The following is a 24,803-nucleotide window of genomic DNA, read 5'->3' as shown; positions in this document are numbered from 1 at the left end:
ATCTGGGGATTACGGTGGATGAGAAGCTGGATATTAGTTGGCAGTGTGCCCTTGTTGCCAAGAAGGCTAATAGCATATTGGGCTGCATTAGTAGGAGCATTGCCAGCAGATTGAGGGAAGTGATTATTTCCCTCTATTCAGCACTGGTGAGGCCGCATCTGGAGTATTGTGTCCAGTTTGGGGCCCTGCACTACAGAAAGGATGTGGACAAATTGGAGAGAGTCCAGTGGAGGGCAACAAAAATCATCAGAGGGCTGGGGCGCATGACTTTTGAGGAGAGGCTAAGGGAACTGGGCTTATTTAGTCTGCAGAAGAGAAGAGCAAGGTGGGGTTTGTTAGCAGCCTTCAACTACCTGAAGGAGGGGGTTCCACAGAGGATGGAGCTTGGCTGTTCTCAGTGATGGCAGATGACAGAACAAGGAGCAATGGTCTCGAATTGTAGTGTGGAAGGTCTACGTTGGATATTAGGAAAAACTTTTTCAATAGGAGGGTGGTAAAGCACTGGAATGGGTTACCTAGGGAGGTGGTGGAATCTCCATCCTTAGAGGTTTTTAAGGTCAGGCTTGACAAAGTCCTGGCTGGGATGATTTAGTTGGTGTTGGCCCCACTTTGAGCGGGGGTAGGACTAGATGACCACCTGAGGTGTTCTCCAACCCTAATCTTCTATGATTCTAATAGTTCCCTGTACTGGCCATGCCATCCTGCCCTGTCCATGCAGTCAGAAGGTAACTTTGCTCCTCCCCAGCAGTGGTAATGTCCTTTCTCCTTTCCAGGGAAGACTCTGGACTACATGTACGTGAACACAGCAGCCCTGCAGAACAGCACCAGCTTTGTGGAGTCCCTCTTTGAAGAGTTCGGTATGTACAGCTCAGCCAGCTCATCACTGGTCTGGAGATCCCTCCACACCTTGCTGGCCATGCAGCTGAACTGCTGTGACTCTCTAGCTATCGCTCCAGCGTACAAGCTCAACTCCCACAACCCTGGCAGAGGGCCAACTCCCTCGGCACTGGGAGTGAAGCCCTATCCTTTTTGATGACCTGTTACTCAAGGGCTCTATTCCCTCTTTGTTGGCTACCCAGGTGACTGCTCCCAGGGCAGGGATGGAAGAGCAGGTTCCCACTAACCTTGGTGTAGTGGGAGCATTCCCAGCACCAATAAAACTAGATCCACTGCCTGGAGCGGGGGGGTGACCCCGTTGCTGACACACACACACACACACACACACAATCTAGCTCACTTTGGGGCACCCAAATACTAGCGTGCCTTTAGAAACCCCATAGCTTCTTCCGCTTGGGAAGATGATGTGGTGTGAAGCCCACGAAAGCTTATGCCCAAATAAATTTTAGTCTCTAAGGTGCCACAAGGACTTCTTGTTCATTTTGGACTATAAATGACGTTCTTGTGACAACAGGGTAATTCTGGTGTAGGCTGGGGGTGGTCGGTGTGTGTGGCACTGAGAGAGAGGCCTTCCCTGAAGGTCCGTCTCAGGAGCCCTGTTCCTGGCATCATTGCTTGGCTTAGCATCTCTTCTCTAACCCCGCTCCAGACTGTGACCTGCGAGATCTCCAGGATATGCAGGAGGATGATGGGGACACCAGCGAGGGCATTGGCTTGGAGCTCACAAGGAGCCATCCATCTAAAAACGTGAGTCCAGCCACCTCAAAATCTCCATGCCCACAGGTCCTTGGGGCCCTGTCACAGTCATGTGGTAGTGAAAGGACAAGAATTGGAGGCATTTGGATTGAAACAGGACGATGGCTGGGCTGGGGCTTCTCAAGCCACAGTCCCTGTCTGCTCTGAGGGAGTGGAAGCAGACAGCAAAAGGGGAGGGTCTGGACTCTGGGTTTAATAATCTTTTGGATGGGGAGAGGCTGAGGAGGAGACTTGTTACCCTTCTCTTGCCGTTATGGGAACAGCTCTTGTTAATGGGGCCCGTTGGACACCCTGTAATTCAGCCTCATCCTGCTCCTTCACTGAATTCACACTGCGCTCTCTCTCTCTCTCTCTCTCTCTCCTTTGTAGGCTCCCAGGGACCCTCCTCCACCACTTCCCACAACCCCCCCACCTGAAGATTACTACGAGGAGGCCCTGCCTCTGGGCCCAGGCAAGGCCCCTGAGTACATCACCTCCCGCAGTGAGTCTGACTCTAGTAAACAGGAAGCACCTGTGGGGAGGGGACTAGAGAATACCCGGCAGGCTGGCCCCTGGCATGTCTGTACAGAGGCTGGCATGGGAGTCAATCAAAACCAGGAGCCCTTGCCAGCGTCCCACAGGAGGCTGACCCTCACTGGCTTGTCTTGGGGAAAGCAGTGACCTGGGGTGGGGGCAGTGGTACTCCGGTCCCTGCTGCCTTCCTATCCCCACAGAGTGGTAGTACTGCGGGCTGTTTGCACCCACCCTGCTGGAAATGCCTCAGTCAGGGCTCAGCGACCAGGAATGTTGAGATCCTGATGCAAGACAATCTCTCCCACAGCTGGCCTAATGGCTTAGGGCAGGGAGAGGGGGTGACTAAGAAGCAGCAGGTTCAGTGGGAGCTGGATTTTATCTGTGTCAAGTCCTGGTCTCTCTGAGGCCTTTGGAATGAACAAAGCCCCAGTCTTGGCTCCTGCTGTGCGCAGTGAGAGTGAAGGGGATCTTTCACCCGGTAGCAATACCTGCCAGCCCCTTTGGGAGTGACATTACTGGGCTCCCAAGGAGCTCCTATCCAGGGTCTGATGTGGGGCAGCTTCCCTGAGCACCCTTGGACAGGGGCTCCAAGACCCCCCCACCCAAGGGAAGGAAAAGATTTCCCCAAAGTGGGAGGTTTTTGCTTTGTGTTCTCTCAGGCACAGGATTCAACTCCTCAAATGCTCCCTTCTCTCCCAGCTGCTGATCTTGATGCCTGTGTGAAGGGTAGCCTGGGGTCGGGGGGGGTGCTCCCAGGCCCTGTATGTGAAGGGGGAGTGTGTGCTGAGCCTCCCTGGGAATGGCTGTGACCTTGGAGGAATGTCAGGAAAGGAGCAGGGTGCTTTTCCCAAACCATGTCACTTGGCAGCCGATCTCCTTCCTCCTGTGGGCGGGCCTGTCCGGTGGCTCCTGGAGAGCTGACAGAGGAGGGAAAGGAGGTTTTCTGCTGCTGAGGCTTTTTCAGATTAGCCTGTGGACAAAATCCCTCCTCTTCTCCTACCACTTTGTGCTTCCATCCATCTATAACTGCACCTGTGTCTAATCTGTTACACTTAAGCTTGCTGCTGAGCTGGAGCTGGTGCTGGCAGCTGTGGGAGCTCCAAGCTGTGGCATGACTTGCTTCAGCGCAGCCTTCTGATGGGGCCCTGTCACTGGTGTCTGTGCCAGGCACATGCCCTGCTAATATCCCAGCCCCTGTGCATGGGTCTCCTTCATCACAAATCTCACACCCTTTGCTCTCTCTGCAGATAGCTCCAGCCCCCCCAACTCAATCGAGGATGGCTACTATGAGGATGCAGACAGCAACTACCCTGTTACCAGGATGAATGGGGAGCCGAAAAACTCCTGTAGGTACCAGGGCAAAGGCTTTTCAAGACAGGTGCCTAATCAAGGTGAAAGAGCCAACGGGGATGAGCCATCAGCCTGATGGACGGGGGTGAGATAGGGAATCCTACACAGAGCCAAAGGGTACCTAGGAGTCTGCATGGACCACAGCCCTGTGGTAACCATCAATGGTAGTTCTGTGGCCTTCAAGGCAAGAATTGCTCCTGGTGTTGAGAGCAAAGAGAGTCAGGGTCTGTTAGTTTCTGGCAGTTTATAACCAGGTATAAGAGGTTATACTGCTGCTCTGGGCGCCCTTGACTTTAGTTAAAGTAACCATGCAATGAAAACAAAGACAGCAGGCCGAGAAAAGCTTCAGCTGCCTGGGCAAAGAGCTGCATCCTGGTGTATCCCTTGGAGGTCAGTAGTCCCTGAGCAATTCAGACACGTACACTGATCTTACACAGGCTGGTCAGCAAACAGTCAGGCGTCTTGCATGTCCTAGCCAGTGCCTTCTCCACGAGCGTCTCTCCGTCTAAAGAGAAGGTTTGTCATATGTAAGCGGTCACTTAAAGCCCTTCATGCTTTGCGTATTCCATAAAGAGAAATGCCAGTGCAAATTGGAAAGGAGCTGGAGGAAAACGGAAATTTAGTGGTGAACTGCTGCTGTTCCAGAGTTTGATTTCCCTTCCCCCTGTCCCCCACACACTCAAGACACTGCTAGGAGAAGATGATCCTCCAGGCTGAAGTCTCACTCCATGTGCAGGGCACTGGAGCTCCGTTGTCAGGAGCATCTTGGGGTGACTGGGAGGGTCTCTGCTTCCTTCCAGACAATGACTCTGATGCAATGAGCAGCTCCTATGAATCATACGATGAAGAGGAGGAGGATGGGAAGGGCCAGCGGCTGACACACCAATGGCCATCAGAGGAAGCTTCTATGAACCTGGTGAAGGACTGCAGGATTTGTGCCTTCCTGTTGCGTAAGAAGCGCTTTGGGCAGTGGGCCAAGCAGCTGACAGTCATCAAGGACAACAAACTCCTGGTGAGACTTTAGCTTCCTGAGTGCCGGGGAGTGCAGGGGGACCCAGGATACAGGAAGCTTTGGGGAGATCTAGAGTCTGAGATCCTAAGCTGGAGAAACAGGGAGCCTCCTGTGTACAGAGTGCAAGTGAGCCAAGAGCACCAAAGAACATGCAGCGGCTTTGCTAATCCCTGCTTACAAATGGACTAACCATGAATGTTCAGTGAATTGTTTGAGTAAATGAAAGGCCTTGTCTTCCATGGGGCTGTGAGCAGGGCTGAGACTGCCTTTCATTTCAATGTTGCATATCTAATCCATACCTGCTGTGCAGAAAAACAGCACCTTGGAAGCACTTACACCACGAGGCCCACAGTCCAGGTGTCTACCCAGAAGCCATCAGGGTTCACCCTGTATATTTATCACTAGAAAAATTAATGCAAGCATCATAGGTAAAGTCATCATGCAGGTCAGTTACCTTGGAGATAGTGTGGCCCAGAGGGCAGGATACAGGACTCTGTTCCTGTTTCTGGGAAGGCAGTGTTGTCTAGTGGTGCAAGCAGGGACTTCTGGGTGCTAGTCCTGGCCCCTTCTGTGACTTTGACTTCCCTGTGGCTTCCTCCTCTGTAAAATGAGACTAATGATACTGTGCCACCACTGTGAATTGCTATGAGGTTGCTAGATGAAGCCCCATGTAAGGGCAGATAGAGCTTCAGCAGGGATACTCCCCTTTGTGCTCGCACAGTCGTTCTCTGCAGCCTGGCAGGAGATGCAGGCAGGCCTTGACTCTGTGGGAAACAATTGTCTCTTCTTTAGTGCTACAAAAGCTCCAAGGACCGGCAGCCGCACCTGGAAGTGCCCCTGAGCGCCTGCAGCGTCAACTATGTGCCCAAGGATGGGCGCCGCAAGAAGCATGAGCTGCGCTTCTCTCTGCCAGGGGCCGAGGCTCTGGTGCTGGCAGTGCAGAGCAAAGAGCAGGCTGAGGAATGGCTGAAGGTACCTCTTACTGCAGCTTATGCCTTTCTCCCTAGCCCACACCACTGGCCACACAGGCTTCCTCCCCCTACAAAATCCAGCCTTTCCCCATTTGACCAGCCTTTGTCCTTCTGGTGGAACCTCCTCCTTGTTCTGGTGCTGTCTCAGTACACGGCCCAGCTCCTGTGATCCCTGTCTGACATAAGTGGGTAGGCAGGTTATCTGCCTTCATGGGAAAGGCCTAGCTTCCAGTGCTGCCTTATCTCTGAAGGGAAGGAGATTTTTCCACCCATCTTTTTATCATCCCTGCCAGACTGGGACACCAGCTGTGGGGCGAGCTACCAGGCCCAGGGAGCCCCAGCCCCTTTCCGCTCCCCGTGTGATAGGCTGGAGTCCCATGGGCAAAGGGAGAGGGGAGCTGTTTGTTTACCCTCCCCCTCCTTTTTCCTGCCTTTGTTCTGCCAGTGCAAGGCTGTGTAGCTTAGAAAATGTTTGGTGAAGTTATCGGATCTGCCTCTGAGCTGGCACTGTGTAAAGGCCTGAAGCAGGAGTGCATTTAAATAGCACCACCTCACACTTGGGGAGCATGAGCCCCCGCCCACCTCAATCTGCTGATGTGGGGGATTTCACTGCTGAGAGATTGGGACATCAACCCTGTCTCATTTCTGCCCCCCTGCCCCATTACACTGCACTCCAGGGCTCCTGGTGCTGTCAGATCTGTCCTACTCAGCCTGGCTACTGCATGTGCCTTGGTTAAGGGCCACATGGGGGAGGAGGAGGGATGGGAGAACTTCTCCTAGGCTGAACCTGTGTCGACATTAGCAAGAAGTTCTGGTCACCCACATTATGATTGTAGCAGCTTTTCATCACCCCTCTTCTTTTGCTGGCTGGCAGGGATGGGACACGGGAAGGCTGAAGTAGTGCAGGGTGGGTTGTCCTCATGCTGTGTCCATCCTGACCGGCATCTCCCCAGAGAGCCTAGGCTCACCACAACCTCACGGGAAGGATGGTCAAGGCCCTAGTCAAAAGACACAGACTCAAATTCCCTGCTCTGCTGCAGCCTTCCTGGCAATCAGTACATAAAAGATTGTGGTGCTCAGATGCTATCTATGGTGATGGGGTTGGATAGGTACCTTGGGCAAAACCCCTGTAGGAGATTGTCAAAGCTTCCCAAATCAGCTAGCTGGAACCTAAGGGGCCTTTGTGGCTGTAGTCCGAGTCCTTGTTAAATGTCCCTGAACCTTTATAATGGTCAAACCATTTACTATCTCAAACAGGACTTTGTGGAGGGAGTTTTAAGAAGACCCTGCTCCAAAGGCAGCTTTCAGGATGCAACATGCTGCTTTGTCCCCTCTGGAAGGCAGCGGGGAACTGGATCAGTTGTTCCAGGAAGAGAGAGTTCATAAATAGCTATGGCAAAATGCTGTTTGCTGTGGTCGGGTCAAGCAGTGTGGTCAGAGCTCCTTTGTTACTGGGATAACTGGGGGCTCAGTCGCTCCCAATGGGGCCTGAGAGGCTGGTGCTGAGTGGTCTGTCCCCACAGGTGATAAAGGAAGGGAGCAGTGCCACTGGAGGAGGAACAGGTGTGACTGAAGCCCCTACATCCCCTGTGCTACATTGCAAGATGGACCTTGACAAGGTGTCTCTCCCCTGCCAGTGCGAGTGGCTGGGGGTTAGTGATACATAGCAGAATGGAACTATGACTAAACTCAAGAATCAGGCAGCTGAAGGCTGGGTTCCTGGCTTCTACAAGATCAGCCTTGCTCCCATGGTTGGCATGGCCCTTCTGTGGCACCCCCTTTGATAGCAGAAGGGGACCCCCTCCAATGGGCAACAAAGAGCCAAGACCACCTCCCCAGCCAGCCCCGTAATGGAGATGGGGGTTCCTCTAGGGGAGTGGGGCATATGCCCTTTCCTGTCCCCCTGCCTAGGGTGGGGCTATCAGGAGCTAGGCTGGACCTGACCACAGAACTCCGGTCAGGGATGGTCATTCAATGCAGCGTTGTTGTTGTGGTTAAAAGCAATGGGGACCCATATGGGGGGAGGAAGGGATGGAGAGAGGAACTGCACTGAAATGGATGCCTGCTCTCCTCCCTACAGAGTTTATCACAAGACAAACAGACGTCTGACTCGGACAGCGTGGCAGCAGGAGAGAACTGCACCCCCGTGAGCCGAAGGGAGCATGGTGAGAGCCCCAGCCCCGCTCTGACCATTGTGCGCCCATAAGCTGGCACTGCTAAGGGGAGGGTCCACCCCACTGCAGGAAGCATCCTCATCACCTCTCTGCAGCTGTCTCAGTAAGCTGCCGGGAGGTGGGAAGGGGGCACCCACGCCTGCTGGTACAGCTTCCTCTCACTGCAGTGTGGTCCTGCTGCATGTGGTGGAGTTGCTGAGGCCGTGCCACAGAGGAATATTTGGAGCCTCTGCCTGAATCTGCCCCTGGCTCCATGCACCAGTTCTCAGAAGTGCAACAATTGCTGGGGGTGAGGATGTCCTGCTCTTGCCCCATTGGTGTATCTCTTCACCCTCTGCCCTCCTCTCTCTGCCACTGTCTGACACCTGAAACCGCTTCCTGCTCTCATTGCAAATCCCAGCCTGAGAGATGGTACTATAGTGACCTCTTTGCTTTGGTCAGCCTTGGGGGGGAGGGGAGGGGCGGTTTGCCATTTACTCCTGAGCTGAGTTCTCCTCCCTGTTCCCAGGGAAAGGCAAGAAGAGTGGTTTGGCTGAACTGAAGGGCTCAGTGAGCCGGGCAGCCGGGAGGAAAATCACCAGGATCATCAGCTTCTCCAAAAAGAAGCCATCCTCTGAGGACACGCAGACGTCCTCCACCGAGGAGGACATCCCCTGCTGTGGTTCGTACCTAGGGCTCTGGGGCGATGGGAGCAAGCAGAAGGGGTTTTTCTGGGTCTAGGTGGATGTTGTTCCTAGGGGACTTTGTGCCAGGTGTAATTTGTGCCACAAGGCCTTTCTCTTGCCCATCGGACAGACCACCCAGTAGTGGGATGGGAACACCATCCAAGACACAGGGAATTTCACCGTTTCCTCGGAATTCCACCCATTGCTCACTAGCCCTGCGACAGCATCAGGGGCTCTGCCATAACATGGAAAAGGATTTCCTGCTACAAGCATGTAGCCTGGGATTGACCTCCTCCATCCCTTTTACACTTACACACGTGTGCATGCGCGCACATGCGTGTGTGTGTGGGGGGGTGTGTGTGTGTGTCTCTCTCTCTCTCTCTCCCTCCTTTCCTAGCTGAGTGTCCCCAGCCTGTGATTTCAGGACCAGCCTGTTGCACCCAGGGCAAAGCACTCCGGGTACACATCTGGGGAGCCGCTGGGGACCACACAGCTGTCAGGTGCTCTCTGTGTTAAGTGCCATGTGAACAGGGTGATTTGGTTTTCTCTTCTAAGCGAGAGCGATAGAGCTAAAGCCTGCAAGTTACATAAACAATTGGAACAAGTTTGTAAACCCCTGGAGGAGAGGAGAGTTCAAAAGAACAGCCAGCATGGATTTGTGAAGGACAAATCATGCCAAACCAGCTTAATTTCCTCCTTTGTCAGGGTTACTGGCTTAGTGTATGGGGAGAAGCAGTAGATGTGATATGTCTTAATTGAGTTAGGCTTTTGACACAGTCCGCATGACATTCTAATAATCAAACTAGGGAAATGTGGTCTAACTGAAATTTCTATAATGTGGGAGCACAACTGGTTGAAAGACCATAGTCACTTAGAGTAGTTATCAGTGGCCTGCTATCAAATTGGGAGGGTGTATCTAGTGGGGTTCCACAGGGCTCAGTCCTGGGTTTAGTACTAATCAATATTTTCACTAATGATGTGGATAATGGAGTGGGGAATATGCTTATAAAATGTGTCGATAACACCAAGCTGGGTGGAGTTGCAAGCACTTTGGAGGCCAGGATTAGAATTGAAAACAACCTTGACAAATTGAAGAATTGGTCTGAAATCAACGAGATGAAATTGAATAAAGACAAGTGCAACCTACTTCATTTAGGAAGGAAAAATCAAACGCATAGCTACAAAAGGGGAAATAACTGGCTAGATGGTAGCACTGCAGATCTGGGGGTTGTAGTGGACCACAAATTGAGTTGACAATGTAATGCAGTTGCAAAAAAGGCTATAATTATTCTGGGGTTTATTAACAGTGGAGGAAATCCAGAGGAGAATAACAGATGAGAAAAGATTTAGAAAACCTGACCTATGAAGAAAGATTAAAAATACTTAGCATGTTTAGTCTTGAGAAAAGAGGATTAAGGAGGGACCTAATAACAGTCTCCAAATATTGTTAATGGCTGTTTATAAACCGGGTGGTAATCAGTCACTCACCATATCCACTGAAGGTAGAACAAGAAATAATTGCCTTCTCTGCAGCAAGGGCTATTTTGGTTAGATATTAAGAAAAACTTTCTAACTATAAAGGTAGTTAAGCTCTAGAATAGACTTCCAGGAGAGGTTGTGGAATCTCTGTCATTGGAGGCTTTCAAGAACAGGTGGGCCACACACCTGTCAGGGATGATCAAGGTTTATGTGGTCATGCCTCTGTGCAGGGGACTGCACGTCATGACTTTCCAAGGTCCCTTCCAGCCCTATGATTCTATGAGTTTAGTAAGCTGCTCAAAATGCCCTCTGAGACAAGAAAATCAATGAAGCTCCATATGTCTGTCTGAGAGACTCATACTGGCCCCCATTCCCATAACACCCAAGTGCATCACAATCTTGAATGTAGCTATCCTTGCTATACCCCTGGGAGATGGGGAAGTGCTCTTTATCCCATGGGGAACTGAGGCACAGAGACCGAGTGATCGGTCACACAGGCAGTCTGTGGTGGAGCTGGAAATGGACTCCAGGTCTCTTTAGTCCCAGGCTACTACCCTAACTGCTGGACCATTTACCTCCTGAATCTTGGCCCCAAAACAGAGGGGATGAGCATGGTAACTTCGTAAGACTTCTGCATCTACAATTTCTGTGGACAAATTCTAATGTCCTTACTTGAGCAAACATCTCGTTGATTTTCAGCAGAGATTTTGTAGAGTATGAACTTACTAAAGACCAAGCTGCAGTTGGGCCTTTGATTTGGAGTTCTGAAGTTCTAAGGGGCAGATCTGCTGATCTCCAGAGAGAGGGTCCTGCCTCTGTTGAGTGCTTCCACTGCCAGAACAATGTGGGGGAACAAGGCCTACCCAGAGGTAGGGAGATCGGCAGTGATTCCCTGACAGGTCTGGATGTATCTTGGTAGGATACAGCAGAGAAGCATTTCAGACTCTCTGGGTATGTCTACACAGCAGTTAAACACCCGCAGCTGGCCTGCGCCAGCTGACTCGGGTGCGTGAGGCTTGGGTTGCAGGCCTGTTTAACTGTGGTCTACATGTCCAGGCTTGGGCTAGAGCCCCAGTTCTAGGACCCTGGGAGGTGAGAGGGTCCCAGTGCAGCCTGAGTCTGAATGTCTACACTGCAATTAAACATCCTCTTAGCCCGAGCCCTACAAATCTGAGTCAGTTGGCAAAGACCAGCCGTGGATGTCTTAATTCGTGTAGACAGACCCGCTGACTGAAGTAGAGCGAGACGAGACAAACTTTTGGAGCCTCCTGCCCAGCCCAGACTGGCTCTCGCTTTCCACCTTTCCTTTAGCATCATGCTTGTTAGTGCTTATCAGCTGGACTTAATGAACCGAGACTCTCTTCCCCTTGGGAACCGGCTCTCCCTGCAGGTTACCTGAATGTCCTGGTTAACCAGTGCTGGAAGGAGCGTTGGTGTTGCTTGAAAGGCCACACCCTCTATTTCCACAAGGACCGCTCCGACTTGCGGACGCACGTGAATGCCATCGTCCTGCGTGGCTGTGAGGTGGTCCCAGGACTGGGCCCTAAACACCCGCTTGCTTTTCGCATCCTTCGCAGTGGGCAGGAGGTTTCTGCCTTGGAGGTAAGTGTTTCATTCTCGGCGGCTTCGAGTGAGGCATGTGGCTGTAGAGGCTCTTCCTGCCTCTCTGGAAGATGTGGATGGGAAGCTTGGGTCCAAATCTTTGTTCTGTTTCCTTAAGGGTTTAATCAAACCCAGAACTGAACAGAGAGACCGAATAGATTCTAAATGGAAACTTCCAGGAACAGTTTAACTTATTTCTTCCCCGGCTGTACTTTGAGACCCCAAATGCAGCCAGGTGGGCTGGTGCATGGCCCAGGCACGTGAAATTGCCTAGAACCAAAAAGCAAAGTCCTGTTTCACTGCTGAGCCCAGCCAAATGCAGGCAAGCACATAAACCATGCTGAGCACCCTCTGAAACTTTCATTAATAATCTGTGGTGCACCTCGTTACACAGGCAAGGGATTTGAGGTCTTTTAAGTCTAATCTTTATCTTGGCAGGATCCCTTAGGCGATGTGAAGTTTTTATTCCATGACTGATCAAAGCAGGCATGCATGGGGCACCCTGTTAAGGTGCTTCAGACAAGTGAATGAAATACATGAAGTAATTTCAGTTGGGTCTGAATAACTGTATAGCAGCAGCCCAGATGCTGATAGTATCAGCACAGAGAAGCTGCTGGTCTTGTTGAACCAGGCAAATCACAGGCAGGTGAATGAACTCATTTGACTCTTAGCTTCAACCCAATGGCTCCCCTGCACAGGAGCAGAGCTTGGCGGGTACTTGGGCTGATGGAATCTGGCTCGGTGCCATGTGGCGAGAGCAACTTCATTCTCTAGGGAGGGTAACTTCTTCCCAGTTCCTCTGGGAAGCCCATCCCTACCCAACCCCACGCAGAGTTGAAGACGTACTGCATCTCAGCATGTGTTGCATATGAGCAGAGGCCTGTGCTTTCTTGTGTGGCATGGGTGGGGTTGGGGTGGTTGGGGAAGACCCAAAGTAAGGAGGTTTTGGGGGGTGAGGAGAAATATTGGTGTAACTTCCGGCCCATGCTCTGCAGGATACAGGTCATCTACCAGGAGAGATGTGAAGGGGAGATGCATATCTAGGGGCCTAGTGCTCATGACGATGGCTTTCTCGCCCCCTAGGCAAACTGCTCTGAAGATCTGGGCCGCTGGCTTGGCCTCCTGCTGGTTGAGACTGGCTCCCAGAAAACCCCGGAGGCCTTGCACTATGACTACGTGGATGTAGAGACAATAGCCAACATAGTCACCGCTGTGAGACACTCCTATCTGTAAGGGGCTCTCCTCCCATCGTTCCAGAGCGCTGTGTGTGTGTGTGTGTGTGTGTGTTCATTCCAGCTCTGGCATGAGGCTCACCTGGTGTGACCACCCCCCCCCCCCCCCCATCTAAGCCTGGGAGAGCAAAACTCCCTGTGAGGTCATCCCAGCCAGCAGTACTTCCACCGTGGATGCATCTTGTCTCCAAACCCAGGTGGCAACACAGCCCCAAGTCATTGCATGTGTCCTCAGAGCCAGAATAAACCATCTGTCCCATGAGTAGTGTATGGGGTAGGGACATGCGGTGGGAAAAGCAACGGGGGGGTTATGATTTGTGGGGCCCTGAGCTCTGTGTGCCTTCTAAAAGCTGTCTAGGGACTGGAGCTCAGGACTGGGACCTGGTAGCTCTGGCTATGCTGAGTGGACTTGGTCAAGTCACCGTGTCTGTGCCTCGTTTGCTTCTGGAATGGGATAATATCTATTACCACGTTTCCAAAAGTGTGGGGCACCTGCCTCTGGGAGAAGGCGTCGGGGGTGGGGGGAAGAGTACAAAGGGCAAGCTGGGGGTGGGGAGGTGTGCAACACACAAATAAAAGCCTCCCTATCTTCAACCACCACATGGGATATGGCCAGGGGGGCAATGCCTGACTAGCTTCATTTCCCTGAAGCAGGGCTCAGCTTGCAGTGGTTTGGGGACTGCATGGGGGAGGGGAGGCAGCACTAACTCATGAAAGTTTGCAAGGTGCTTTGAGATCTTTGGGTGGAAGGAGCTAGAGAAGGATGATGTGTAGCTGCTGCTGTGTGGGAGGGGCTGACGCTCTCTACCTCCCCAGGTGGGCCAGCGCCTCCCATGAGAGCCAGGCTGACTCTTCCCAGGTGGTGTATGATGACGTCCCCTACGAGAAGGTGCAGGTACGAATGTGGCTTGCTTTCTATCACACTCCCTGCTGCCAGAGAGGCCATGGTCCTTCTCCCACCCAACCTCTTGTGACCTCCAAGTAACTGAATGCTGGGAAGACAGGCATCCCCTTCCCCTCAGTGGCACTTGGGGCCCACAGTTTCTCAGCAATCAGCCCACCCTGAGTGTGGATTTCGCTCCTGCCTAGTACTGATGCCACACAGTGTCTCTGCGGGGATCTGTTTTCATTGCGTCCATCCATGCAGGCAGAGGAGCCACCGCGGCCGTCGGGGGCCCAGGTGAAGCGGCATGCCTCGTCCTGCAGTGAGTCGTCACGCCGCGTGGACCCGCAAGTCAAAGTCAAAAGACATGCATCAAGTAGGTTCAGATTCGCCCACTGGCAGATATGCTATGGGACCGAATCTCCGCCACATGGGAGGGGACCTGTTGGCTCAGGGATTGGGGCTACCATTTCTGGTCACTTCTTCCTATCGAGCCCCAGGTCACTAATGGCAGGAGCCATTCCCAGCTGCTGAGATGAGCTGGTGGGGTCTTAGTCCCATGTGGGCTAGTGATGGTTGCAGGTGGCCATGTGTCCTTTAGGAACTGGAGTAACTGGAAGGCTGATCTGAGGGACCTGCAGCTTCTCCTTCCCAGCCCGGGGCTCTGGTATGTTTGCCTGCTGTGATGAGAGGGAAGCACAAACTGCCTCTGCTAAGGACAGAGTGGGGACTCAGCTGCTCCTCTGGCACCTTTCACCTGCCCTGAATTCACTAACGAAAAGCGACCCCTCTGCAGGCAATGGGGAAGAAGGAGCCAGGTGCTTGCATGAGCTTCAGTGCGTCTTCCTGGGGAAACTGGTATGATGTCGCCGTTTCCACAGGCAGCCCCTTCTCCCTGCCACGGCCTAGTGCAGCCTCGGGAGCTGACCCGGCTAATCTGTGACACTCCCATCACGGAAACGGAGACATCAAGCTGCGAGTCCTGAACTCGTCTCGCTGAGCCTGCATTTTCCTCTCCTCTGTAGAGGCAGGGGCTAGTGTGCGAACTCCCTGCCTGACCAGCTATGTCCTTGTTCCGTAGATGCCACCCAGTACAAGTATGGGAAGAACCGGGCCGAGGAGGATGCCAGGATGTTCCTGACGGAGAAAGAGAAGCTGGAGAAGGAGAGAGCTTCTATCCGGAATGAGCTGGTGACCCTGCGGAAGGAAAAGCGGGAACTCCGGGAGGCCATGAAAAGCAGCACAGGTATGGAGCCTACTGCAGCCCAGGCAGGAGAGGAAATACCCCCTTGGCTGATCTGAACCCAGCCCTCCAATATGGGATCATGGCAACAGTCACCAAACCAGAGGATATCTCAGCAATGAGGCTGGTGGATTTTTAATGCCCAGCAAAGCAGAGGATGAGGTCAGGGTGAATAAAACCCAGCAAAATGGTGCAAGTTTCTTCCATCCAGCTCTGCCAATGCCCCGTAGCCTGACTTGCTGCTGCTGACCTGTTCTGGTCCCAGCTCTGGCCATGCACTAGTAAGGCCCCCTGCTGGTCCAGTTCTCCAGACTTCTCATGAGCATGACAGTCCTGCTATCTCCTTGGTCACACCCTGAACTCTAGAGAGCCCCTTCCTCTCTCCCCCGACTGTGCAGACAGGCCCACTTCCTGCCTCTACTAGCCAGGAGTGTAGGTGTCAACTCAGTATTCAGCAAACTCCTACCCTCACCCTCCCTTGCTCCGCCATGGGGGTTGCACATGACTGTACCATCTTCTCTCCCAGCCCTGGTGCTGCTGACTCCTTGCTGGCCAGCCCCAGCATGGATGCAGTAGAATGCCACCTGCTAAACCCAGGGTTGTGAGTTCAATCCTCAAGGGGGCCATTTGGGGATTGGTCCTGCTTTGAGTAGGGGGTTGGACTAGATGATCTCTTGAGGTCCCTTCCAACCCTAATAATCTATGATTGTGTGAAAATACTTCCTTTAATGCCCTCTGCTGGAGCTGGTGTGCTCCTTTTTGTTCTTTGTATTCCTTGTTCCTGGCACCCCCTCTCAGGGCCGGGGCTGTGCCTTCAGCCGTCTGCCAACCTGGCTAGTGCTTTCCACTCTGCTGGGCAGAACATTGGGTCCCAGCTGTAGTGCTGAGTTAGCAGGGATCTGGTACACCTGCTGCTGCGGCCACCTCAAACTGTGCCCAACAGCATCACCTAGTGGCCAAATAGGTGTGTGTCCCTGCAGTAAAAAACTGTACTATGCAGAAGAAAAATGCTGCGTTCCATTTATTTTTTTTAGTAGTTTACATTTAACACTGTACTGTACTTGGGGGTTCTGTCTCTGCTGCTGCCTGACTGTGTGATTGACGGATCAGTTTGTAACTCTGGTGTTCCTAACTCTGAGGTTCTACCATACTGATAAATCCTAGCAAAGGAGAGAGGTTGCAGCAGGGCATATTTGATGGATATCAGACACTAGAAACAGGCCCCCACCAGAATGGCTGATCTGAGATCTTCTAGGTGCTGGCACATCACTGCTGCCACCTGCAAACCACACTCACTAGAGGGGTGGTAAATTTGGGCTTGGGAGCCTCCCTTTACTCTACAAATGCCATCCCATCTCTTCATGGCTCTGTTCTGAACTGACAGGACCTGATTGGTCTTGTTCCTTGTCTCCTTCAATCAGGGAGGAAGCTGAAGGAGCTGGAGGAGCAGGTGGTAGCCCTGGAGGAGCAGTGCAAAGGGAAGGAGGAGCAGCGCGTGGACCTGGAGCTCAAGCTGACGGAGGTGAAGGACCGGCTGAAACAGTCGCTAGCAGGAGGGCCAGCTCTGGGGCTCACCGTGACCAGCAAAGCTGAAAATGGGGTATGGAGTCACTGCCTTCCTTTCCACAGCCCTGGTCTTCCAGCAGGTTCCTGTTCCCCTGCATAGAAGATTAGGGTTGGAAGAGACCTCAGGAGGTCATCTAGTCCAACCCCCTGCTCAAAGCAGGACCAATCCCCAACCAAATCATCCCAGCCAGGGCTTTGTCAACCCTGACCTTAAAAACCTCTAAGGAAGGAGATTCCACCATCTCCCTAGGTAACCCATTCCAATGCTACACCACCCTCCTAGTGAAATAGCTTTTCTTAATATCCAACCTAGACCTCCACTGCAACGTGAGACCATTACTCCTTGTTCTGTCACCTGCTACCACTGAGAACAGCGGAGCTCCATCCTCTTTGGAACCCCCCTTCAAGTAGCTGAAGGCTGCTGTCAAATCCCCCTGCTCCACCCCCACACTCTTCTCTTCCGCAGACTAAATAAGCCCTGTTCCCTCAGCCTTGCCTCAAATCATGTGCCCCAGCCCCCTAATCATTTTCGTTGTCCTCCACTGGGCTCTCTGATTTGTCCACATCCTTTCTGTAGTGCGGGGCCTAAAACTGGATGCAATACTCCAGATGTGGCCTCACCAGTGCCAAATAGAGGGGAATAATCACTTCCTTTGATCTGCTGGCAGTGCTCCTACTAATGCAGAGGGGTGGGACTCTCTCTTTGTTTTTTCTGTTGGCTTTTGCCTGCTTCAGGCGAGAGATGTAGGGATACAAGTGGAGGGCCAATGCACCTCAGTCTTGAAACCTGCAGCCTCCCCTCTGCTATGCTCGCTCCATCCTACCCGAGGCAGCCCTGCCCTGCAGCCCCCAGCTGTCTTGCTATTTGGCCAGTCCTGTCCTAGGATTTTTCCCTAATTGTGCAGTGACCCCTCTGCTATTCCAGTCCTGGGGTCCCACCAGCTCTGCCAGTGCCCCTTAGTGTTCAGCTGGTCCCGGCAGTCCTTTAGTGGACGGTAAATGCTGCTTGCCACATTCAGAAGCTGTGGAGTGTGCTTTAATCTGGGTTCTCTGGCTGTCTCCTGCTGTCACTACTTTCTGAGTCTCTAAAGGATTATTCTCCTCTCCCCTACCCCCCAGGAGACTGGAAATAAGCTGAATGGGAACCCCACGGAGCACTTGGTCCCGGTGAACTGTGCAGCGGAAATGAGGAAGAGGAGCCCCTCCATCCTCCCTGCCAACAAGGGGAAAGTGCTGCAGAAGGCCAAGGTACAGCTCTGACCTCCCAGCCTGGCAGCATCTTCCTCAGCTTTGCCAGCAGGTGTTTGGACACTGCAGCATCCCTAGACCCTGAGGCTGGGGCTGGGGAATCAGCTGGTCACCCCTCCCCCTTCCATTCTTGCCTGCCCCCAACACCACACTCTCATGCATCAGCAGCTCTCCCTGGTTCTGCAGAACCCCTTGCCAGTGCCTGCCCTCTGGCTGCTGAGAGGGTGGGAAGCCTTGGGACTTAGGAGTCCTCAGGTTGGCTGGGGGAGATCATGGCAGTGGCAACTCATGACCTGACTTCCAGGGCAATGGTGGTGGCTCAGTCATTGAAGACCATGGAATTGAGAGTGACCAAAGCCCTGTAGCAGGCAGTAGCATAGACAGCTGGCCTGGCTTGGTCCCTGAATGGCAGAGCTAGATCAGGCCTCATCAGGCTTTCCCTATATCTAATTTCCAGACAGTATCTCACAAGCTAAAGAAGCTACTCAGAGATAAACCCTGGCTCACCAGGGTACGTCTGTGCTGCAATTGAATACCTGTGGCTGGCCCATGTCCACTGAATTGGGCTCATGGGGCTCAGGCTGCAGGGCTATGAAACTGCCACATAGACATCTGGGCTCGGGTTGGAGCCTGGGCTCTGGGACTTCTCCCCTCGTGAGGTCCCAGAGCCCAGGCTCCAGCCAGGGTCCAAACATCTATGTGGCAATTGTACAGCCCCAGTCCCACAATCCTGAGTCAGCTGCCATGGGCCGGCTGCGGGCGTTCAACTGCAGGGTAGACATAGCCCTGCTGGCTCCTGAGGGTCTACAGCAGGGATAGGCAACCTATGGCATGGGGCTGATTTTCAGTGGCACTCACACTGCCCAGGTCCTGGTCACCAGTCCAGGGGGCTCTGCATTTTAATTTAATTTTAAATGAAGCTTCTTAAATATTAAGAAACCTTCTGTACTTTACATACAACAATAGCTTTTAGTTGTTCTATATTCTAGACTTGTAGAGAGACCTTCTAAAAACATTAGTGTATTACTGGCATGCGAAACCTTAAACCCGAGTGAATAAATGAAGACTCGGCACAGCACTTCTGAAAGGCTGCTGACCCCTGGATCTACAGCATGGGGCTCAGTAGCTGCAGCTGTGGGGCCTGATTCTTTCTTTCTTTCTTTCTTCATGCCAACATGCCCTGAAACTTTCTCTCCCTCCCCCCCCCACTTTTCCTTGCATTGCAGGAGTGGGAGATGAAGCAAACCTAACTGGGGCAGCCAGGCCTCACCTGCAGCTAACAGACTCGGGCCTTGGGATACACTGAAGAGCCGCAAGCCCCTTTTCCCCAGGGAGAGTGGAAGAGGATTCTGGCAAGCGTGGATCTCCAGCAGGGGGATGGGGGCATGGGGAAAGCACCCACCTTCCAATGGTGGGGACGTTTGGCAAGCAGACAAGATTGGGTGTTGGGGAGGGATATTTGGAAATGGGCAGGAATCTTTCAGGAGTAAGGCTCCCATGCAGCTGGAATGGCCAGCTCTGGGGAGGAGCACTCCACTAGGACTGGGACGTTGGCCATCCCCATTGATGTATTTTGCTCTTGGTAACTAACAGAAACACGGGGGAGCATGAGCTAGGGGAGTGTGCAGGTAACTCAGAGTCAGAGTGCCTGGCTTCTATTCTTGATTGCACCACAGGTGGTCTGTGACTAGATTGTGCTTTACCTCCTGCTGCTCAGTTTCCTCCCTCTGTCAAATGTGGGTCAGTATGATCTGGTCTCCAGTGAGGGGTGGGGTCAGCTTTCATTAGAGGCATTACATGGAAGTGATGAGATTTTACTGGATCAGGCCATTGGCGTAGTTAGTCCACTATCCCCAACCAGAGCAGAGACTGTGTGGAGTTAGCCTAGTCTCCTCTCTCTGCAGTAGCCAAGCCCAGAGGCCCTAGGAGGAGGTCGTGTGACCATGGTTTTTTCTTGTGTATTGTTTGTTAGATCTCTGACCCTTAGAGCGTCTGACTTAGTGGGTGGGCTTTGCCCTGTTGCAGTCTCTTCTGTCACACTGCAGTTGTCCTTTTTGTATTTTTTTATATATATACACACACACACACCCCCCAGGTAAATTCAGCACAACGGGGGAAGAGGAAGGCTGGGAAGCTATACTTTAAAGTGGCCACTTATTTTGGATGCTTCAGTGTTGGGGTTCATGAGCCACCCTGGGCTTAATTCTCAGAGCTACTGCTCCCCCCAGTCTCTCCTGACCGCATATGGAGTGTTGTGCGCTCAGCACCTCTGAGCAGTGGGGAGCCAGGTAGTCTCAAGTTTGTTGCTTCTGGCTCAACTGTTTTATCTAATTCTAGTCTCTTTGCTGCCGGAAATGGCTGTACTGCAGGGCAATGCTGCCCAGTGCAGGGCAAGGGCTGATGGCCTTTGGAGAATGAATGCTGCAGAAGTTCTGCTGCCAACATCTGAAAGCACCCCCATTGGGCCTGGCTCAGCATCTTGGGGCTGGAGGATGGTGTAGGGAGCCGCTGCCTCAAAGCACTGTCAGATGGTGAGCTGTGGTTGGGGAAGATAAGGGTATTGCCTGAAATAATGGCACATCCTCAACACTGCATGCAGGGCAGGACACCTCCATTTCAGTGACAGCCTCTGGAAGATGAGAAGGACCAGGGAAGAGGGCAAGAACAGAGGAAACGATTTCAGCCAATGTAGTCTGGAGAAGAGTAAGCAGAGCCAGGAAGCCTGGGGGATAGAGGGAAAGCACAAGGCACTCCTCTTTGTTCCTGGACTGCACCAAAGGGTAATGTGCCAGTAAGCTTTTAGTACAACAGAACCTGTGGAACTCACTGCCTTAGAGTATTTGTATGATAACTAGCTAAGCAACCATTAATAAAAATAGCAACTGTAGGTAAATGAGCTGGGCTCAAAACCATCTGTGTGTTCCTGCCTGCCGAGCTGTTCAGTAGTTTTAAATCCCCCACCCCCAGCTAATGTCCACACTAAAGAAATACTGCTTCCCCTCCTCCCCACATGTATCACTTGTTCTTCATCCAATTTGAATGTACCCTGCATCCACATACACAGGAGCTCAAGCTGGTTTACAGTCAGGCTAAGTACTGTTCAGTGTAGATTATGCTGCAGCAGTGTTAATATTGAATCAATCTCTCTTGCTAGTCTCAGTTGTCTTAATGTCAAACCAGAGTATTGCAGGGGTAGGTTCCTGGGTGGGATTTTTCACTCCCTTGGATACAGTCAGCACCAGTGAACAGAAGAGAATGATGCACTTGGATAATCCTGTGCTCCTTCATAAAAATCCAGTTTTGCAGAGACTCCCCTTCCCCTTCGCCTGACAGCAACCTTGACCTAGCCCCTGGGTAGTCTCCAAGCCATGGTGGGATGCTGTGGGTGAGGCTGCTAAGGAGCATTTCTGATCTCACAGCCCTGGCCATGCCAAAGTCTATGCTGTGATTTGGTGCTATTTGATTGTTGCTTCTCCACTGTTTGGTTGAAGGCTGGGTCTTGTCTCCAAAGATGTAGGAAGAAGGGGAACTGGATGCTTCTGTTCCGTGAAACGCTGTCACCCTCCCAGCACCCACAGCTGCTCCTGCCATATGCTAGGGCATGTCTCAGCGTGTCCCTGCCACTGCAGACTGCTCCCTCTGACTCTTTCAGTGCTGTGTGCTTCCTGGCTCAAGGCAGGTGTCACTTCACGATATGCAGCCATCTTCATCTCCCCCAAGCTCTAGTGCTCTCCACTAAGACAACAAGGCATGGAATTGAAGCAGGGGCTCCAAGTTGGTTTTAGGGGATAACTTGCAGCATACTGGGCATCTATCTTTGGGTAGCCTACAGTCAAACACCTTAGGCCAAAGGCATCCCTGTGGTAACTGTATGCTTTGCACTCAAGCTGCACTAAAGTCATTCTAGTGCACCTCTGAGTAGAACAATTCCTTCTCCAGCCCTAGCTCAAGGGGGACTTGTAGCTGGGACGGGCTGCAGGCTCAGCCCCATAGGTTCCTCCAGGTTTCTAGTCTCTAATTTTTGAACAGGGGCTAGAACTGCATGAAAGTTGAACCTGTCAAAATCATGCTTCTCTCTCCTCATAACCCTCTTCTCTTCATGCTGGCTTCATAATCCCCAGAGGCAGATGTGTCATGCCACAGGCTCTGATCTGTAACACAGTAGTTGTACAGAGAGCAAACCATCTGTTGGTGACAAGCCTGAAGAACAAAACCAAACATCCCAGCTGTATTGCAGTAGAGTTTTTTTCCTATAACTCAGCCCAGCATGGGCACAGGTGTACTCCCTCACTAATGAGCCAAGACCTATGCTGCTACTTCCCATAAAGAAACTAAGGCTTTCACTATATGGTGCCTGCCCAGTGCCCTATGATTACAGGACTCGGTCTCTGGCTCTCAGCTCTGCTGCCTCAACCGAAGCTGGGAGAGGTAGGGAAACAAGCAGGAACCTGGAGACAGAAGCTTGGGCATGGTCATGCCTGGTAGGCATCCTGCTGCCTGGGCAGCACTGTCACTTGTGCCACCTGCTTTTGGATATGGGGGATGGAAGGTGGCTGGCTCAGCATGTTGTGCCCCATGCTTCCTCTGTAAGAACCATCTGCATTTTATGGTGCTGTGTCCTTTCCCCTAATAAAGAGACTGCTGTACAGAACCCAGCCTGTGCGCATTTATTGAGCTCAGCAAGAGGTGTGTCTGGGCTGGATTTAGGTAAGGGGAGGGTTAATTGTCCCCTCCCACTGGCAGCCTGGTGCCATAATCCAAAAGCAGCCTGACAGCGTGATGCTGCACAGGCTGGGCTTACTGGTCCTGCCCTGGGGTCACCAGAGCAGAGCTGGCGGTGTGCACGCTGGGACCTTTTGGCAGGGGCAGGCCCCACAGCCTGATCCCTGGCTAGGCAGGTGTAACATTACAAACTAGCCCATCACAATTGGTGGCTTTGATGCACAGCATGCTGATAGGAAGTGGGGCTGCTCAGTAACATCTGCTGAAGCTGCTGTCATCACAAGGGAGGGCAATTGGCTCCCTGCTGCTCAATAGGATAAAAGGGGGGGCAAATTGGAGGGGAGGGATGGGCTAAGTTGGGGGGAGGAGGGACTGAATGCACAAGAAGGTCAAACAGCTGGAGGCAGGGGAAAGGGGTGGAGGGGGAAATCAGGGGCAGAAGATAGGAGCTGGGGTTAAGAACTAGCTTGAGATGCTGCTAGACAGTGGCAGAGGGGACACACCTGACAAAAGAAGGGGCAGAGGAGACGAAAGTTACCCCAGATGGAGGGAGCCATCTGCAGTGGCTGCAAAAATCAGGTTTTTTGGGGGGGGGAGAGGATTGTACAGTTCAGCACTCACTTCCCAAGGCTGTGTTCTCAAAGCACCATGCATCCCAATGCCTAGACAAGGCAGCTCTTTGTCTGAAATAATCTATTGAGCTGCCAAAGGAGCCTTGAGTCAGTGAAATATTTTACGTATACCCCCTTCCAATAATGGTAATTGTCAGATAGGTTTTTAGTGTTTAAAATAATCCAGCTCAGTCTCTACGTCTGTATAAAACCTCATAGCAGTTCACAAATTTGTCTTTTCTGCTGTTTGCCTGAATTGGACTGCCTTTTTCTTGTACTCAGTTTAAAGGAGTGACACTCCATTTACAATGATTTCCTTTTTAACATGCTATTTTAATTACGGCTAGCACTTCATCATTTACCTTCATTAACATTGTGCAGATGGCTGTCACTGTGCTAGTTAAGTGATATAGCAAATAATCACTGAAAATAGTAATAGTTACTAGCAGCTTCAGCAATGACATCTCACATGGTTTCCAGTAGAGCACTTCTGGTTGGTATTGCAACATTTTAATTAAATTTTTGCGCTTTTTTTCATTTTTTATACCCAAGTTTATTCTTTGGGATCATATGACATCAAGGCTGATTGATTTCCAGCTTTTCTGATGCCTTTGAGCTGCCAATGCGGATTGCCTTTGTCAACAGCTATTTTGCATCTCTATCCAGCACCCTAGTGTTTTGTTTTGTTTTTCATACCACCACTTATGTGTGGAACTTGGTTCCCAAATATTCACCACAGGCCAGATTTTTAAAGGGTGAAAGTACCTAGATGCTTTTGAAAATCCAACTAGTTGTCTAAATACCTTTAAAAATCTGACCCTAAGGGCATTATACTATCTTGAATGTAATCCTTTTCACAGGCAAACGTCTACTGTGATGTTTAGTAAATATAAATTTACAACCCTGAGAGAGACGACTGACAACCATAAGTATTAAAAAATCATGTTGTACACCAAAAAGTCATTAAGTCAAAATAAATACATTTGGAGTCCTCTTAATTTGCCTTTTTGTTTCTGAGCCTTTAGGGCAAATAAGCTTCATACTTTGCTGTTACCTTTCCCAAAGAATCCATATACCTAAAATGGTTGTGCATTTGTATAACCTTCAATACCATTTTGGATTTCCAGGAATATGTGATTTCTCCCCTGCCTTTGTATTAGCTGCCTTTTGGAGAAACCCAAGTGCCTTGTCTCTACTAGGTTTTTACAGGGGGATAGCTAATGCATAAGTTTCCCCATGATAAAAACACAGTTCTTAACACTGAGAACAGAGACTATAATGCTGAATCAGATGTTCAATTATTATTCAGAGTGTGACAAATCTCATATGGATTGTGGCTAACATTGCTCCTTTGCCACCAGAGGTGTTTGCATCTGCAGCCTGCCATCATGTGGATGTCATGGAAAACCAATTAAAGCATTTTAAACTAAAGGAATTAACAGAGGTGTCCCCCCCCCCCCCCGCTCAACTTCCCTTATCCCCTTCCCTTTTAAGGGCCTGCAGGTAGTGTGACAGCTGTAGACTTGATGCACATAAATTACAGAACCTTAAACTCCTGTGTGAACACTTTTGTTCAGAAGTAAAGTGGTCTTAGTTTTGAGACTGGCAGTCAGGATAAGCACAGATTGCAGGAGTCTTTCCCCACAGCTATTAATTATCAGACCTTTGTCTCATCCTGAACAATTTTAAAATGTGATACGGTCAAGATGATTTTTTCAACTCCAAAGAGGAGTGAAGTAATGGAGCACTCAAAATATCAGAAGCGTAGGACTGGACGGGATCTCGATGGGTCATCTACTTCAGTGTGATGAGTGCATGTCACCCATAGGGTTGCCAGGTGTTCAGTTTTTGACCCTGGCAGCTCTGGTGGCTCTAGCCA

At 51.4% G+C, this 24,803-nt stretch overlaps 1 protein-coding gene across 2 annotated transcripts in view; it reads left to right on the top strand.

The window, feature by feature from the left end:
• Window positions 1-22,242, top strand: part of AFAP1L1 (actin filament associated protein 1 like 1) — a 56,428-nt gene extending 34,186 nt beyond the window's left edge. Inside the window, exons 3-19 of one of the 2 annotated variants that reach the window (XM_032794418.2) lie at window positions 774-857; window positions 1,547-1,644; window positions 2,023-2,134; window positions 3,414-3,512; window positions 4,317-4,528; window positions 5,321-5,500; window positions 7,023-7,118; window positions 7,580-7,664; window positions 8,182-8,334; window positions 11,208-11,419; window positions 12,503-12,648; window positions 13,468-13,546; window positions 13,799-13,910; window positions 14,616-14,780; window positions 16,199-16,377; window positions 17,463-17,591; window positions 18,818-22,242. In XM_032794418.2, coding sequence (XP_032650309.1) covers window positions 774-857; window positions 1,547-1,644; window positions 2,023-2,134; window positions 3,414-3,512; window positions 4,317-4,528; window positions 5,321-5,500; window positions 7,023-7,118; window positions 7,580-7,664; window positions 8,182-8,334; window positions 11,208-11,419; window positions 12,503-12,648; window positions 13,468-13,546; window positions 13,799-13,910; window positions 14,616-14,780; window positions 16,199-16,377; window positions 17,463-17,591; window positions 18,818-18,841 — 2,165 coding nt within the window. In that variant the 3' untranslated portion in view covers window positions 18,842-22,242. The remainder of the gene's footprint in view (window positions 1-773; window positions 858-1,546; window positions 1,645-2,022; window positions 2,135-3,413; window positions 3,513-4,316; window positions 4,529-5,320; window positions 5,501-7,022; window positions 7,119-7,579; window positions 7,665-8,181; window positions 8,335-11,207; window positions 11,420-12,502; window positions 12,649-13,467; window positions 13,547-13,798; window positions 13,911-14,615; window positions 14,781-16,198; window positions 16,378-17,462; window positions 17,592-18,817) is intronic. The other variant, XM_075068100.1, reaches the window with a different exon arrangement.
• Window positions 22,243-24,803: the final 2,561 nt, after the last annotated feature.

This window comes from Chelonoidis abingdonii, chromosome 7 (assembly GCF_003597395.2).
Source record: "Chelonoidis abingdonii isolate Lonesome George chromosome 7, CheloAbing_2.0, whole genome shotgun sequence".
Classification (NCBI taxonomy): domain Eukaryota; kingdom Metazoa; phylum Chordata; order Testudines; family Testudinidae; genus Chelonoidis; species Chelonoidis abingdonii.
Note: the sequence above shows the minus strand (reverse complement) of the source record. Positions and strands in the feature narration are given on the sequence as shown.